This window comes from Myxine glutinosa, chromosome 10 (genome assembly GCF_964187855.1).
Source record: "Myxine glutinosa chromosome 10, kmMyxGlut1.1, whole genome shotgun sequence".
In the NCBI taxonomy this organism is placed as follows: Eukaryota; Metazoa; Chordata; class Myxini; order Myxiniformes; family Myxinidae; genus Myxine; species Myxine glutinosa.
The window spans coordinates 82,446,333-82,463,631 of record NC_136270.1 but is presented as its reverse complement, the minus strand read 5'-3'; the positions used below and the strand labels follow the sequence as shown (position 1 = coordinate 82,463,631).

General features: G+C 45.2%; 1 protein-coding gene across 1 annotated transcript; it reads left to right on the top strand.

Moving 5' to 3' along the window:
- Positions 1 to 1,062: 1,062 nt before the first annotated feature.
- On the top strand, positions 1,063 to 14,820 carry MYLIP (myosin regulatory light chain interacting protein). Its single transcript, XM_068126664.2, has 8 exons — positions 1,063 to 1,561; positions 1,741 to 1,946; positions 5,195 to 5,368; positions 5,481 to 5,678; positions 10,876 to 11,040; positions 11,702 to 12,080; positions 13,470 to 13,595; positions 14,158 to 14,820. Exons 1-8 carry the CDS (start codon positions 1,472 to 1,474, stop codon positions 14,236 to 14,238), a joined length of 1,419 nt encoding a protein of 472 aa, XP_067982765.2. The 5' UTR covers positions 1,063 to 1,471; the 3' UTR covers positions 14,239 to 14,820.
- The last annotated feature ends 2,479 nt before the right edge of the window (positions 14,821 to 17,299 follow it).

Sequence of the window (17,299 nt, the reverse complement as noted above, 5' to 3'; positions counted from 1 at the left end):
TTTCGTGTACTGTTGTTTGTGTGATTTACTGTCACAGATAATACACTTCACTTGACGTAAGGCTGTTGTGGACGTCTCTGTATTCGGTGGATGTCGGACGGCCTTAGAACGAGTACTTCTATCTTCTTCCTGCTCAGAACGGGACAGGTCTTGGCATACAGCGAGACTCTTCCTTTTCCTATTGAGAACTGAAGTCATGGTGTATTTTTTGTAACAGTCATTGGTCACATGATAAACAAACCCATCTCCTTTAACCAGCTTAAGCCGTTTGGAAACTTGATCATTGTGGATGTAACTTGCTTCTCGTATCCTTTTGCAACCATTAGTTGTGCTCACAGTTTTATCCCCCGCGCTTTTCTGGCAGATGATGCAGTTTGTCGCATCAAACGAACTGTCTTCGGGCGGTCCTGAGAGAGTAACAGACTCCATCGTCAGCGGCCACGCCTGAAAAACAAAAAATGGATATTAGTTACGTTTGTACGGCTGTAAAAATCGGCAAGGTCGGACCATATGCTGAAAATATAAAATGTGAAAGACTGATAAGCCACAAAGAAACCCATGTTTATCCCTATTAAAGGGCTTCATAAGGAAGCTTCTGACAAATTTTGGTTGCTTTATCTACATAATTGGGTGTATGAGAGGTGATCGGATTTTGAGCGCCTTTCAAACTGAAAGTGATTTTTGGAGAAAAAAAAGCTAAATGACGTTTTTTTTTTCTAAAAAAGACAGTTTATAGTATTGAACCATGCTAAAAATGTGTTAGTTATGTCTAAACATGATAAATAAATGTTACATTTGAATCTAAAGCTGCCTACTCTTGAATTATTCCATGAAAACTGAATTTTGCTATTTCGGCTAATTGGCCTCAAGTCATAATCACGTATTGGGGTGTGCAGAAAAAACGTACTTGATCTGGGAGTGTTACCCAGATTTTTTCCAAGGGTCTCAACATATAGAACAGGAAAATCAAAAGTTTGGCCGTAGAAGAGAGATGTACACAAGCAACCCCCCAGAGCCAGGAGTATTTGGCCCGTACGGACGGACATAGGTGTTTCGCAGGTAGGGGTGGGTGTGACGTCACTCCCTTCGGTCTTAAATCGGCCACCTTAACCGTCATAAAGGAAACACCAGGGAGTAACAGGATAGTGAAAGTGTGGAAGAGTTTCTCAGCAGAATGGACAGCGATAACGACACCAAAAATATCATCCACGTTCAGGCAAAGAGCGATTACGCGTGACGTTTTAAAGCGCTCTTCGTGATTGGCTGCAAACCAAGTGGGCGGGATCAAGTCCGACTGTACGTTTCACATTTTATTGGGTCAGTTTGACGTTTCCCATGAACGGTGCTCGGACTTTCTTTCCCGGCATTCTTTTGATCCCGAGCCCTTTATATCGGATCAGGGATCACCGATGTTGTTGTCACCGCACGTCGAGGAATCTTGTTACTAAGAGCGATTGTTGTTGGGATTGTGATGGCTGTTTATCACGTGCGAATCCCCGGAGCTCTCGTGTTCGAGGTCGAGTTGGCGGCGGACGCGGACGGCGAGGACTGTCTGACCGAGGTGGGACTGTAGTCTGTAGACGGTGTCTATGTCGTCAGCCGTTTGTCCGTCACCGATATGTGTCCTGGCTTTGCCCCCATGTCGTCCTATTCTCCTCCCAAACCCCTTGGGGTCCGTGGAGGGTGACGATGCACGAACGGCGGACAGGTTTCCCCTTCACCGGGTGTCGTTCTTTCCAGGTGTGCAGACGGTTAGGTGTGATCGAGGTGGATTACTTCGGGCTGCACATCGTGCGCGACCGATCAAGAACCCCGAGCTGTTGGATAAACCTCCGTAATCGTCTGATGCCCCAGATGGGCACAAGTGGGTCTGCCGGGGTCTTCAGGCTGCACTTGAAGGTCAAGTTCTTCGTGGAACCACATCTTCTGTTACAGGAGAGCACAAGGTGAGATTTAGAGCCTGATGAGTAAATATCGGCGGCAACAAGTTTAACAACTAAACAAGGTCTTGTGGTGGCAGGAACGAGTTTGTCGTTGTATTCCGAGTTTCCGATCGAGACGCATCTATTATAAACCTACACAGGAACCACCATGGAGGTCTAGTCTCACATGGTCACGACTCATGTCATGAACAGGGATGGGAATTCAGGAACAATTATTGTATGGGTGTCGTGTTTAATGGCGCCTTCTTCTTCTCCTCGCACTCGCTCCGCCCCCTATCGCGGAACCCTCGGGCACGCCTTCCTCCTTAACACTCGCTCCGCCCCCTATCGGGTAACTAGGTCACGCCGCTTTCCTCACGTTCACACTTGCTCCGCCCCCTATCGCGGAACCCTCGGGCACGCCTTCCTCCTTAACACTCGCTCCGCCCCCTATCGGGTAACTATGTCACGCCGCTTTCCTCAGTCCTCACGTTCACACTTGCTCCGCCCCCTATCGCGGAACCCTTGGGCACGCCTTCTTCTTTCGCACTCGCTCCGCCCCCTGTCGGGTAACTCGATAATGCCTTCCTTTCGTTCTTCCCTCATAACGAACCAGACTCGGGCCTCGGTGACGTAATGGTTGGAGTGTCCGCTTTGAGTCTGGGAGGTCAACGGTTCGAACCCGGCCGAGTCGCACAAAATACATTAAAAATGGTACGTGCTGCTTCCTTGCTTGAGGTTCAGCATTTACAAAGGATAGAGCACGGAAAAACAACCATAGGTTAGCAACCATTGCGCAGGGTTCATAGGCCCAATGGCCTCATTGGTTGAAGTTCATTGTAAGGGAACTCGTATTTCTCTTTGTTCCTTTCCTTTTGTCCCTCTCTTCTCACCTACCTTTCCCTTTGTGCCTTTGCTATTGTTCCTTTCCTTTTGTCCCTCTCTTCTCACCTACTTTTCCCTTTGTGCCTTTCCTATTGTTCCTTTGTCCCTTTCCTTTTGTCCCTCTCTTCTCACCTACCTTTCCCTTTGTCTCTTTCCTTTTGTCCCTCTCTTCTCACCTACCTTTCCCTTTGCCCCTTTCCTTTTGTCCCTCTCTTCTCACCTACCTTTCCCTTTGCCCCTTTCCTTTTGTCCCTCTCTTCTCACCTACCTTTCCCTTTGTGCCTTTGCTATTGTTCCTTTCCTTTTGTCCCTCTCTTCTCACCTACATTTCCCTTTGTCCCTTTCCTATTGTTCCTTTCCTTTTGTCCCTCTCTTCTCACCTACCTTTCCCTTTGTCTCTTTCCTTTTGTCCCTCTCTTCTCACCTACCTTTCCCTTTGCCCCTTTCCTTTTGTCCCTCTCTTCTCACCTACCTTTCCCTTTCCTATTGTTCCTTTGTCCCTTTCCTTTTGTCCCTCTCTTCTCACCTCCCTTTTCCTTTGTCCCTTTCCTTTTGTCCCTCTCTTCTCACCTACCTTTCCCTTTGTCCCTTTTCTTTTGTCCCTCTCTTCTCACCTACCTTTCCCTTTGTCCCTCTGTTCTCACCTACCTTTCCCTTTGTCCCTTTCTTATTGTCCCTTTGTCCCTCTCTTCTCACCTACCTTTCCCTTTGTCCCTTTCCTATTGTCCCTTTGTCCCTCTCTTCTCACCTACCTTTCCCTTTGTCCCTTTCTCCTCACCTACCTTTCCTTTCTCCTCACATTTCCCATATTAATTGTGTCGTTCAGTTCTGCTTGACACTTCATTTATATCTATTTCCGTCGTTTACATCATTCAGGTTCATCTTCATGGACGTTAATCAATTTGAGATGGTTTCATAACCAAGACCATTGCAGTCAGATACAAATTTGTGAATATCCCAATTTGGTATGTACCATTGTATACCTTCTACCTTTTTCTCTTATTTTGAAGGTTTTAATCACTTTTGGTCTTGGGTGTGCGTGTGTCATTCCCTTGCACATTTTTCTTAATACAAGGTCAAGGCTCGTGAAAGAGCTCAGACACAGAAAAGATCAGGACACAACATACCAAAGGAAAGAGCAGGAGAAAGGGGGAACACCAATAGCAGAGCGGAGGGAGAAGGTAGATATAGACGGACAAACGTGGGATGCCGGTAACGAGTGGTAGGGGAGAAAGCAAGTGGTGGAAAAGATGGATACATACGCAAAGTTTTGTGAGGGGTGGTATAACGGGTGTAGAAAAGATCATGGTTTTGGATGCGGGATGACTTGAGATGGTGGTGAACAGCTATCTCGAAGACCAGGAGGGAGTAATTGGATTGAAGAGAGAGTGGAAGGTGGTTCTACAGGTGAGAAAAGGGAGGAATAAATGAGTGGAGTTGAGCAGTGGTTCTGGATTCAGGCAGTTTAACTATGATGGGGGTGCTGGTGGAAAGGTACGTGGGGGAAGGGGGTGGTGGGAGGGAGAGGGTGTAAAACCAGAAATGAGGCAGAAGAAGACAGAAACCACTGACATGTCGGTGATGGCGAAGTGATAGGCTCGTTGACTCAGCCTCATTGCGAGAGATTCTAATCATCTTGAAGGCCTTTTTTTCAAGGTGTCAAGCTGAGCAATATGTGAGGCAGGGGAGCCAGCCCAGAGGTGAGAGCGGTACTCTATCTAGCGGTACTCCATCAAATTGCAGATGAAAGCCTTGTAGGTGCATGAGAGCTCAGGTGTGCCAAGAAACTTAGCACGAAGGAGGATGCCCAGTCAGTGTCTGGCTTTGCAGGCCAACTTTTAAATGTGGCTTGCCCATGGGAGATCATGGCTGAGAGTGAGACCCAAGAGGTTGAGTGACTGAACCTCTTCAAAAAGGGTTGTTGAGAAAGTAGATGGGAGGGTTTGCAGTACGGTCCTTTTGGAGAAAGATTGGGAAGATTGAGAAGATTTCTCAGGATTGAAAGACTTTTCCAAATGTTTGACCAGTTTGTGATTTTGTCAAGGTCCGAAGAGAGGGAAGAGAATGCTTGCTGCCTGTCTGTCAGAAGGATGAGTGGAGTCATCAGCAAATAGATAAAGAGGATTTCCCAGAGAGTCAGTGAGATCGACGATTAGGAATAGGACGGGGCCTAGAACACTGTAATTGACATCATTTATGACTAAACTTTACTATCTAAGGTAAAGAGATTTCGGGTCCGGTTCGGTACAAGGTTTCAGGTTGCGCTGAATTGCTGAATTTCTCTTTGTTGGGTTTGGTGTATGTACGTAATCCTTCCATTGCTATTTTATATGTACTCTATTTTATTATCATTATGAATTTATTTTTTTTAACCATGCTATGTGCAGGCATCTGTTTTACATGTATGTACGGGAGGAGTTAAAAAGTGGTCGACTGACCTGCAATCCCGACATCGCCACCCGTATTTGTGGCCTGATAGCGCAGGCTAAGTTTGGAGATCATTGGCCGAGTGTTTTGGCCGAGCCATCTTATCCTCATCTTCCGAACACTGTTCCCCAAAGGTGATGCAAGCATGCGTGTGCGCACACACCTCTTTACCTAATATACTCCATACACTATTTGTGACACTTTCTTTTTTGGGAAAACTGCAAATTTCCTTTGTTCCTTCCGCAGAGTATCAGAAGAGCACATCGCTCGACGGAGCACGACTCGCTCCACGTGCGAGTACCTCATGTTGCAGCTAGCCCTGAAGCTAAAAGGATTAGGGTTAGAGTGGCACAAGGCACAAGGTGTGAGGGGTGACCTGCTGCATGTCAGTGTGGGTACCAATGCCGTTGTGGTTCAAAGGGAAGATGGCACCAAAATGCACAGGTATATCATTACTTTCCTGTTTCGCCTTTCAGGGGATTTTTAAAAGATCGATCCAGAAATGATTTTTTTATTTAAATAATTAGTTTTGAGATTGATGATGTTTGTATCCGTTATTATTTAGATTTTGTCCGCTGGTAAGATTAGTGTGAACTATATCAGCTTGGTGAGGATACAGACATGTAATGGCCTAATCGTTATTACTAGAGATCCCGTGGGTCCATACGTGTTAGCAGACAGGACAACTGGATTAGCATCCCACCTTCAGCCTGGTGTTGGCTTAGCGGTTAGGGTGCCGGCTTGGGATCCTAGGATCCTGGGTTCGAATCCCGGTCGATCGCTAAATTAACACCAGGAGGGTTGACTCAGCCTGTCATCCTTCCGAGGTCGGCAAATTGAGTACCAGCTTGCTGGGATGAATGATCCCGGTGTGTACCCCGGTTTAGAATAGGTACACGTACACCATATCCCTGCGCATCGGAAGAGGCGACTAAGGGTTGGTGCCAGGAAGGGCATCCGGCCATAAAAACATTGCCTCAAATAGGGAACCATGATTGTCATGGGACCCGCAAGGCTAACCCCCGCTCTAGCAGGGAAAATGGCCTCAAAACGATCATTCATTCATTCATTCATTCATTCTTCAAGGATGATCCTATGATGCAGCGCTTTCCTGCAAGCAACCGGATGTCAGTTTGTAATCTGATTCTTTTTCCATTGAGGATCAAACCCAGACGAGGCAACTTGAAGCAACCTCATAAATATTTGGAAAGTTGTCGCCAGGCCTGCATTCCCCAGGTGTTTTGTTTTTCCCCATTTAAGATGTGAACAAAGCAAGAATCAATCGTGCAGCCTGTTTATTATTATTATTATTATTATTATTATTATTATTATGACTAGCAGGGTACCAGTCTCTGTCGGGATCGTAGATGTCTCACCTCAAATGAGCAATTTTTTTGGAGTATCAATTGGGAGAAACGGGAATTCAACGTACAGTGATGATGTGGACCATGACACGTGGTACATGTTTACCTTATAAACTATGGCGGCCCGCCCAGAAGAACTATTGTACATGATTTTAAATAAATATGTCATGCATCTCAGGATATTTGCATATTACAAAAATATAATAGTTGCCATGGAAACAGCAATTTGGTAATTGGGTTTTGAGGTGGGTTTGGGGGAGGATTAACAAGGGTAGAAAAGATCATGGTTTTGGATTGGGGACGATCTGAGGTGGTGGTGAACAGCTGTCATGAAGACATGGAGGGAAGAGTGAAATTAAAGAGAATGTGGAAGTTGATTCCACAGGTGGGGAAAAACGAGAAACGAATAAGTGGAGGTGAGCAGTGATTCTGGATTTTGGGAGTTTTTTCAAACTTTTAATGAGCCGAGTTTGGAAATATCCCAAATATGGATGTTGAGATCAATTTCACCTTCAGCAAGTCATGTTCCATGCTCTGTGCAGAGCATCGGTTCTGCCGAAGCAGTTTCTTGGCTTGGCTTACAATCCAGGTTGGGTTACCACTCCAATACAGGATTTTGAAATCTGGCTATGGTGCCGGCTATAGCTTGCCTACCCTCCACGAAGGACACCGTGAGATCTTTAATGTCCACCAACTAACACCGGCAGATCCCTGGTGTTGGGCTAGCGGCTCGGGTGCCGGCTTAGGATCCAAGGATCCTGGGTTCGAATCCCGGTCGATCGCTGAATTAACGCCAGGGGGGTTGACTCAGCCTGTCATCCTTCCGAGGTCGGCTAATTGAGTACCAGTTCACTGATAATTCCCTGTTTGTCGTTAAAAGGCGGCAAAAAGGGTTGGCGTCAGGAAGGGCATCCGGCCGTAAAACATTGCTTCAAATAGGGGACCGAAAAACAACAACAACCACGGTTCCCGAAAAAGGCCAACCCCCGCTTTGCGGGGAAAAATGGCCTCTAAAGGTGGTTATTTTTTTTTTAAACTAACACCGGCAGATGGGACCTTCAGCAAGTGGAATGGATTAAAATTTCAGCTGTGTGGGCCATGACTTGCCTCTTATCCAGGCAAAGTATCCTCGATTTGGCCTCAAATCATTGGCATTTGAGCAGTTTGAGCAAACACGGAGTCCACAACTCCAGCCAAATATATTTCTCAGCGGAGCAGCAGACTTGTTTAATGACCGATTATGCGGTCACCATGATCGGTCACACTGACTTGGCTAGAGGCTTGTACGGTTAATGATTCATGGAATCGAATTACGAGGGTTATCAGCTGTTTGGAATGAAAAGGATCCCCAATCTCAGCCTTTATAATGTCAATGGCATGTAACCACCTCAAAATTCTGCTGGACTTGCACCTGGTGCAATTCGAAGTCACATTTTGAGGTAATGATACCAACGAAGTAATGTAGCCATTTTACCGTAATCTGACTTTCCCATTTTGTAATTCCAATAGTCAGCATATATAGAGTACTAAGAAATGCAATCTATTTTGTCACAAGAAGCACACATTGTTAGGCTATGTGGGAAGGAGGAAGGTGTGTAACAATCTCTCTTTGCCGAGTCTGTTGTATATTTCTTTCCGTGTCTCTTTACTTGGTTATACACACGATACCAGCACGGGTCTTCATAGATAGATGTGGAAGTATCGACCCGACTTTTGTACTTTGAATCAGATGCAACATTGTTTGCCATGACGTGGTAAATAGTGGCAATTCAATGGCGCGATTGTTACAAGCTCATAATAAACGACTTGCAGTTGCTGACTCTACACATAGCATGAAAAAGGAACGAATGTTTGAATGTTGAGGCAAGAGCAGATAAGAAAGCTAAAACGCTTGAAGGTTAATAAGCGCTTCATTATCCACTAAAGTGATGAATTGTTTGGTAAGATAATGTCAAATGTGCTTCAAACCAGCACAACCATTTTGAAAGCTTTGCTGGTGATTCCAAGATTCTTCATTTGCTTTCAAAACTAATTGGTCGACACATATGTATAGGCTGATGGTACAGTGGCCTACTAAAGTACTCATCCTCTACCAATAAGGCTACATTTAGATGAATTACGTATTATTTAGAAACAATTTTTCCAAATGAACTTGTTTTATTCATAACTGAAGAGATCAAATTAAATGCTGTTAGAGTTGAAGGAGGTTACATGTCAGGAATACCTGCAAAAAACATGTACAAATCAAAATTCACTTGTTATAAAAGTATTCATCCCCTGAGGTGAGTACTTGGTGGAAGCACCTTTTTCAGCAATGGCTACTATGGGTCTTTTTCGGGTAGGTCTCTACCAGCTTTGCAAAGTGAAACGGTGAAATATTTTCCAATTATTCACGTGAAAATTGCTCTAGTTCTGCCAAGTTTGATGGGGATCGTCAGTGGACTGCAATCTTCAAGTCTTGCCGTAAATGCTCAATTAGGTTCAAGTTACAGGGGCTTTCAGGAAAGAAAACAGAATTTGAAGGAGGTGGCTTTGGGGTGGATAAACAGGGTAGAAAAGATCAAGGTTTTGGATACAGGAAGATATCAGATGGTGGTGAACAGCTCTTTTGAAGACCTGGAGGGAGGAGTGGGATTGAAGAGAGTGTGGGAGTTTGTTCCAGAGGTGGAAGGAAAGAGTGAAGGTGAGCAGTGAGCCTTGATTTTGGCAGTTTCACCAGAAGAGGGTTGCTGGCAGATCTTGTGCATCCTGAAGGAATATTTGGGGCACAGAGCACAGACAGGGCAGGGGGAGCTAGGCCAGAGAGGGGTCAGAAGAAGACAGAAAGACCGCCAGCCTGCCTGCGGTGAGAGAGTGAAAGGCTCTCAGAATCGGCTTCATTGTGGGACATACCAATGATCCTAAAAGCCTTGGTTTATACAGTGTGAAGCTGAGCTAGATGTGAGGCAGGAGTATTAGCCCAGAGGGGAGAGCAGTACTCCATCAACCTGTGGATGAAAGCTTTGGGAGTGGTGAGTAGCTCAGTTGTGCCAAGGAAGGACTTCGCTCGTCGGAGGATGCCAACTAATTGGTCTGGCTTTGGACAGCTTTGGACAGCTTGGAAATATGACAGCTTTGGACAGCTTTGGACAGCTTGGAAATATGGCTTTCCCAGGAAAGATCATGGCAGATAGTGAGACCCAAAATTTCCTGTAATTTGCACTGTACATTGTCCCTTCTATCCTGACAAGCTTGCCAGTCACTGCTGATGAAAAGCAGCCCCATAACATGATGTTGACAACACCATGCTTGATAGTAGGGATGGCGTTGACTGAGTGATGTGCAGTGTTAGGCTTAGGCCAGACGTAACGCTTTGAATTTAGACCAAATGTTTCAGTAAGATGCCTTTTCGCAAACTGCATACGAGCTTTTAGATGCGTCTTTTCAGTAATGGCTTCTTTATTAACACCTGTGCATAGCAGCTTTGTGAAGGGAAATGGATATTGGTGATTGATGAATACTGACTCCCATCTCAGACATAAAACCTTTCAAAGTCATTAATGGATACAGTGACATCCCGAACCAGTTTCCTGCTTGCCCGGCTGCTGAGTTTGGATGGGCGACCTGATCTGGGTGGATTCTGGGTGGTATGATACGTCTTCCTCTTCTTAATGATGGATTTCACCATACTAAAAGGGATAACGAGTGACTTTGAAATCTTCTTGTACCCTGCTCATGAACAGTACTTCTCCACCACTTTATGTCTGACATCTTTGGAAAGCTCCTTGGTCTTCATGTTTGCCTTGTTGGTTGACTAAGTGAAGTTGCACCTTAATACTTGGAAGGGGGGGAGGGGGAGTTTAATTTTTAAGTTAAACCACTGATTACATGCAGATGAAACTTATTACACTTATTTTGTAAAATTTCAAACAAATAATTTGCTACTGTAGTGATAACTTATTCATATTTATCTTTTTTTTTTTTTTTTAAAGCTTTATCACTTTGGACTAGTTTGTGAAGACTCATTGTTAAGTTTGCTTTGAAAGCATCATGAAATAAGCTCAGGTGGCATCAAAATGTGAAAACTTTGGAGGGGGTGAATACTTTTGCAGGCAACTGCATGATTCTATTTGTTGAACAAAAATACATCATCACAATCTGAGCATTTCTGAAGAAATGGATGGATCTCTTGGGATTTTAGCGGGAAAGACAAAAATATTGTTGAAATAAATTTGTTTGGTTAGATTTTAAAACGAATATTTTGGAACCTTTTTACCAATTCATTCTTTTCTACCCAGAATTCTTTTTTTGGCAATCCAGAAGGCCTCAGTGACTCGCCGGTTGTTGAGCCTGGAGATGACTGCACCATGTGGCAATGCATGGAAGACAGAACTGCAGCTCTTCTCCTCCCAGACAGCCAGTAATTTGTATCGCAGCATCATTGAGCACCATGCGTTCTACAGGTGAAAAACTGTCCTAACTGCTTTCAGACATTTGTCGCATTAACAATCTTTAAAAACAAACATGACCACCAAATCTACACACCAGGTACTGCAATTGAATAGGGCTGGCAGGATAGCTTGGAGATTTGCACACTCATCTTTGGGCAGTCCGGTCTGGGTTTGCATCCTGACGTAGCTATAAACTGCCAGCATGGTGTTTCGCATGCAGGGAGATGCGTCAATGTGTGCACTGTCCCTCAGAAGGACGTTAATCCAGAGGGACCCGTCTGCCAGCACTGGTTGCTGCTGGACGTTACCTATCCTGATAAGTCGGTGAGTTATCGCCGACACCCTGACCAAGTTGCAAATTTTTGCACTTTCAGTTGAACCTCAGACCTGACCAGCCATGTCAGTGAAGGATTTGGGCTCATTGTGCAAAAAAAACACCTTCCCTGGCCGACCCCATTAGAAGGTGGGAATAATTGGGGACAATGTTGTTGTAGTAGTAGATATACATTGTGCAACCAGTTAGGCTTTATATTCTTGCAGCACAAGATCGTTGAAACAAATTATCTTCTGAAACGGAATAATCATGTAATCATTTGCATTTTGAAACTGCACTCATCTTTCCTGGTTCGTCTTGACTTTTTTTATCCTTTTTCTCCAAAATCCACCTGTGCAGCTGTGACACTGTGACGATGGCAGTGAAAAATCAGTGCAGCCGTACCTTTAAGAACCACCTGGTCTCTCTACTCTTCAGTGAGAGCACTGCTATACGTAAAACCTACTATTTTGATGTGCAGCGTACTGCACGTGAGGCCTATGAACATTTTCGCAGGGTGCTCTACCACGCAGTGCATGCGCTGGAGATTGGTGGAGACATCTCTGGAACGGAGAACAGCCAAGTGCGATTTAGTGTGGACATGAAATCTGGGAAGCCTGGAGACCAAATTGAAGGAAATGAATTTGAAGGGGGAATCCTGACAGAGCATCAACAACAAAGAGATGGAACGCAATGGGATGACGAAACAGTAGTTGCTTGTGCTACATGCCAGGAGAAGGTATGCTTGTTTAACATACGACTTGTGACGTACCATTCTGCATATGAGGGGCAGTCAATAAGTAACCTTAAAATATTTTTCACAACTTGTTTATTGCATGTATGTGTAACAACTTATTTTTCAACAATCTCCATTGTGTTCAATGCATTTTTCCAGCGCTTCACTGAGGCCTGGATTCCTCTAGAAAAAAAATAAAAATCTTTTGGCTGCTTGTGTAGCCATTCGTGCACCGCCTCTTGGGCCTCTGTCGGATTCCACCGACAGTGGTTCCACCAAGCGCCTCTTTAAGTGGCCCAAAGATGTGGTCATCCTAAGGGGCGAGGTTTGGCGAGTAGGGTGGATGAGGAAGACGCTCAAAATTCAGGTCCTCGATTGTTGCAGTTGTAGCACGGGCAGTATGGGGCCAAGCATTGTTATGCTGCAGCAAAACACTGGACGTGAGTAGTCCACGAAGTTTTGATCTGATTGCTGGTTTCGGATTTTTAAGGAGGTCGCAGTATGATGCACTGATGACTGTGGTCCCTTTGGCATTTAATGCTCTACATGTGGGCCTCGGCTATCCCAGAAGAGCTTCAGCATCACTTTTCCAGCGGACGGCTGTGTGCGGAATTTTTTGGGCTTCGGTGAAGTTGAATGGCACCACTCTTTGCTTGCCCTCTTCGTTTCTGGCTGAAAGTAGTGGACCCAGCGTTCATCCCCAGTCACTACATGCTGTAAGAAAGTGTCACCTTCTGTTTCGTAGTATCGCAGAAGTTCTTCAGATGCGTCCACTCGCCGTTTTTTCAGTTCGGGTGCGAGTTGTCTCGGCACCCACCTTGACACTTTGCGGAACCCCAGCACGTTGTGAATGATATGGTGTGCTGAACCATGGCTAATGTTTAATTCGGAGACCACTTCATCCAGCGTAATGCGACGGTTTTCCCTTAGCACGCGCTCAACTACTGCAACCATTTCTGGTGTGTCGGCTGTGTGAGGCCGGCCCGAGCGAGCAGCGTCTGCCACACTGGACATTCCACTTTTAAACTTCCTGTCCGTCGTAAACCTGCTGCAGCAATCGACATGCATCACCATATTGCATTTTCATTCTGTAATAGATTTCGCTGGGATTCACACCCTCACTTCCCAAAAAACGGATGACAGAACGTTGCTCCTCCCTGGTGCATGCTTCTAAGGGAGCAGTCACCTTGGAACTGCTCGACTGACGTCATACGCTCAATGTTGCCAGATCTAAAACAGGCAAAACATGACTCTTACCCATAGATATAACATATGTCGTCTTCAACGACACACATTACATTCTCGAATTTATATCGCCATTTTAAGGTTACTTGTTGACCAGCTCTCATAGTTTGTCTGGAATCATGATGTTGCTGTGGTTTTGGGTTGCAGGCTGAAGCATGGCAGCGCCAGCAAGAAGCCTTTCTCTGTGTAATGTGCTGCCAGCAAGAGGTTGGTGTAGTGTTCTGCCCATGTGGCCATGTGATCTGTTGTGAACCCTGCGCTTCCCATATACAGGTAGCGTGTTGTCAACATCATGTACTAACCGTAGTTAATAAGCACATTCTTTTTTATGATCACAAACATTTATGCTTTTGCCATTTTATCCTAGGGATACCAAGGAGTTAATGTGTGGTGGCCATCAACCATTGTGGTGATATTGTCGAATAAGATTATGTATTTTTGCTTTGACCTGCTTAAACGATGCAGGGAGAGCAATACGTTTTCAGAAATTTAGCAAGCTGTTGGCAGATCATTTAGAGATTGCAAAGGCACACTGAGGGACAGCAGCTGATAAATATTCACAAAATGTCATATTGGTTTCTGATCAGATGAAAGCCTTCACTGATTTAGATATAACCAGCAGTTGACTTGGAAAATGGTTAATATTAATATCTGGGTTGGTTAAACTTGGTCTGAACACCTTTAAATGTGCACAGAGTATGTAGATTTTAGTTTCGGCCTTGATGGAGAGAGACACCACTGTGCCGAGTGTGCGGTGAGAGCGGATAATGGTTTCGGAGCACAAGTTAGAAAATGAGGAAAGGCGCTGACCGGAATGAATGCCACTTTATTTCAGGTCTGCCCCGTGTGCCGGCACGACGTTGAGAGAATCCAACAAATCTACCTTCCGGTTGGGCCCTTCCTGCCTGAAGCCTGACATCCAGATTTAAACATTCCTACTGTGCAGATTTTAAGAAAAGGGGAAATTTTATTTTCCTATGGTGGAACAACATTTGTTGGTATTCTCTTAAGCTTCAAAACCGTTCCTGATGTTTTATATATTCCTGATTTTTAAAATATATAATATATATAGCCCAGGTATCGTGGTTCAAATCACTTATGGTCAAGGTGGATGATGATGATGATGATGATGATGATGATGATGATGATGATGATGGGGATGGGGGGTGGGGAGGAGGAGGAGGAGGTGATCAGAAAGGAAAGTATACTATTTGACTGTTTAGTTTGGCAAAGCTAAGGTGGATGACAACTGTATAAATAATATCAGCATCGTTTAAAATGAGAATTGTTCTTCTAGAGTGGTTTCTGAACTAGTAATGATGAGAATCTCTCCAAACAAGTGAAGGATGACGATATTTCATTCCCATTTCAAAGGATGAAAACCTGCACATGTGCAATAGAATAACCAATGTGCCTGTGGACAATTGAACTAGCTTTATCTTTCGTCATGTATTCTGTTGTGCAATTTTATCGAATCTTAATAAACTTTATACTTTTGGTTCTGTCGTTCTTTAGTGGGTCAACAGTGCCTCAATGATTTTGACTTCCGTTTCCGGTCACCTGGTCGTGTTCGCTTCTGTTGGTTCTCAGAGATCTGCTTCCAAAAAGCTGAGTAATTGTTCCGAATTCGTCCGTGCTGCTGTAGATTGTTTTCTGTTCGTGTTGATTGTTCTTTGTATCGAGTGCTCACTGCCATGTATTTTTCATGTTCATTTTACTTATTTCGATCCTCTATCTCAGGCCAACTTTTGGGCCTACCTGTCACCCCTCGTTTCCTATAGCCACAATGTGTTTCCAATCATGTCATTATCCACCATCCTCCCTTTAATTTCTTCCTTACACCTTCTGCATTTTAAAATACTCACTCTTCCCAAATACTTGCTTCCAAACACATTTCTCCGTCTGCTTCCCGTTTCACCCTCTATTCACCTCTGCTCTGGATGACTCGTACACGCATGCCTCAGCCACTATTGTGTTTATATAGCGCTTTAGTTGCGCCTTTAATCATCATTGCCATCCCAATCCAGACGTCTGTCTTCATCTCTCTGCAGATAGGAATCCTTAAATCCAACCCATTTTGTACTGTGTGTGGGACTATGATGTCAGTACCTCCCCCCCCCCCCCCTAATTTCCCTACATCCGCTCCAGGCTCCCCCCACTCAACATCCCCCGATTACGTGTCCATTCACCCCATGCTCCTCCCACTCCTTGCTTCCTTCACTCACCACCTCTCCCGTGTCACCTAACTCGACCCCCACCCCCTCCCAGTTTCCCTCCCTCTCCATGCTCACCCCTACGTCTCAGTCCACATCCTCACCCTATCCCCCCCCCTCCCAAGGATTGTCCAATTCCTTGGTGTCTCTCCCTGGATATTGTCTTTTCTGATTTGACACTTGAACCCTGTTCCAGTGCCAGAGTTAGTTTATGCTAAGAAATCCATTTCCCACAGTCCGTGTACTTCCCTCTCCTAACCCACAGAAGTAGCTTCGGCTACACTTTGCCCTACACAATCATTTTCCCTTTTCATAATTTGTTCATCCTTTTTCCCACCTGTGGAACCAACTTCCACATTCTCTTGAATCTTTCTTCCTTCCAGATTTTCAAAACAGCTGTTCACCACCATTTCAGATCATCCCCATGAATGAATGATCGTTTAAAGGCCATTTTCCCCGCTGGAGCGGGGGTTAGCCTGGCGGGCCCCATGACAATCATGGTTCCCTGTTTGAGGCAATGTTTTTATGGCCGGATGCCCTTCCTGACGCCGACCCTTAGTCACCTCTTACGATGCGCAGGGATGCGTTGTACCTATTCTAAACCGGGGTACACACCGGGATCATTCATCCCAGCAAGCTGGTCCTCAATTTGCCGACCTCAGAAGGATGACAGGCTGAGTCAACCCCCCTGGTGTTAATTCAGCGATCGACCGGGATTCGAACCCAGGATCCTAAGCCGGCACACTAACCGCTAAGCCAACACCAGGGCTCCAGATCATCCCCATCCAAAACCATAATCTACACCCATTAAACCACCAACATTTTTTTTTTTTTTTTGCTTTTGTATATTTTGTCCACCCACTGCCTTCTTCCCTACCCCTCATCATTACGCACATCCCTTGTTTGCCCGTCTCCATCTATTTTCTCCCTCTACCCTGTGTCATTGACATTTTCCCCTTCTTTCTGTTCCTTTTATGTTGGATCGTGATCCGTTCTGTGTTCTAGCTCTTCCACGAACCTCAACTCTGTATACAAAAAAGGCACATCTTCCCTTCTGGACTTTCGTAGTGACAAACATCTCCTGCTCCAATAAGTTAATCTGATGTGCTTGTGTGAGTCATCATCTCTCCAGCTATTGTTAGAGCTGCCTCTGTGCCCTATACTATGGCAGTTTACACAAGCTGCCATCTCATGTCACGACTGGTGCTTCATTTCCACCTCTGCTGCTATTAATACTGCCTGAGAATCCTTCCACTTACTTTCCCTTATGTACAGATTTATGCAATCGTGGCTGCAGTTATCATGCCTGCTCTTGTCCCTGGTACACAAAATCATGTGGTGACGCTTCAAACTATGTGCCTGGTGTTGGTTTAGCGGTTAGAGTGCTGGCTTGGGATCCTAGGATCCTGAGTTTGAATCCCGGTCGATCGTTGAATTAACGCCAGGGGGGTTGACTGAGCCTGTCATCCTTCCGAGGTCGGAAAATTGAGTACCAGTTCACTGGTAATTGGGGCACACAAGCGCACAAACGCGCTTACAGAAAAATGATGCAACCAGCAGCCATAGGCTGCATATGAAAACATCAACTTCAAACCATGAGCTTTTTCTTCCTGGAGGGAAATTCCGACTGAAGGCAACCTCAGATCATTCCCCAAACCGGAACAAATGCGTCCGCTCTCAGGAAAGCCAGAAAACATCTGGCCAACCTCAAGGCTGAACTCTCAAGCCTGTTTCCTTAGACCTGGTGGCACCTTCTCAAGTCTC

What these genes read in the sequence shown, in the direction of transcription:
- MYLIP (XM_068126664.2), top strand. Translation starts at nt 1,472, where the DNA reads ATGGCTGTTTATCACGTGCGAATCCCCGGAGCTCTCGTGTTCGAGGTC. An exon ending in GCGAGGACTGTCTGACCGAG is followed by an intron (nt 1,562 to 1,740) that starts GTGGGACTGTAG and finishes CGTTCTTTCCAG; the next exon opens with GTGTGCAGACGGTTAGGTGT. An exon ending in GATGGCACCAAAATGCACAG is followed by an intron (nt 5,679 to 10,875) that starts GTATATCATTAC and finishes TTTTCTACCCAG; the next exon opens with AATTCTTTTTTTGGCAATCC.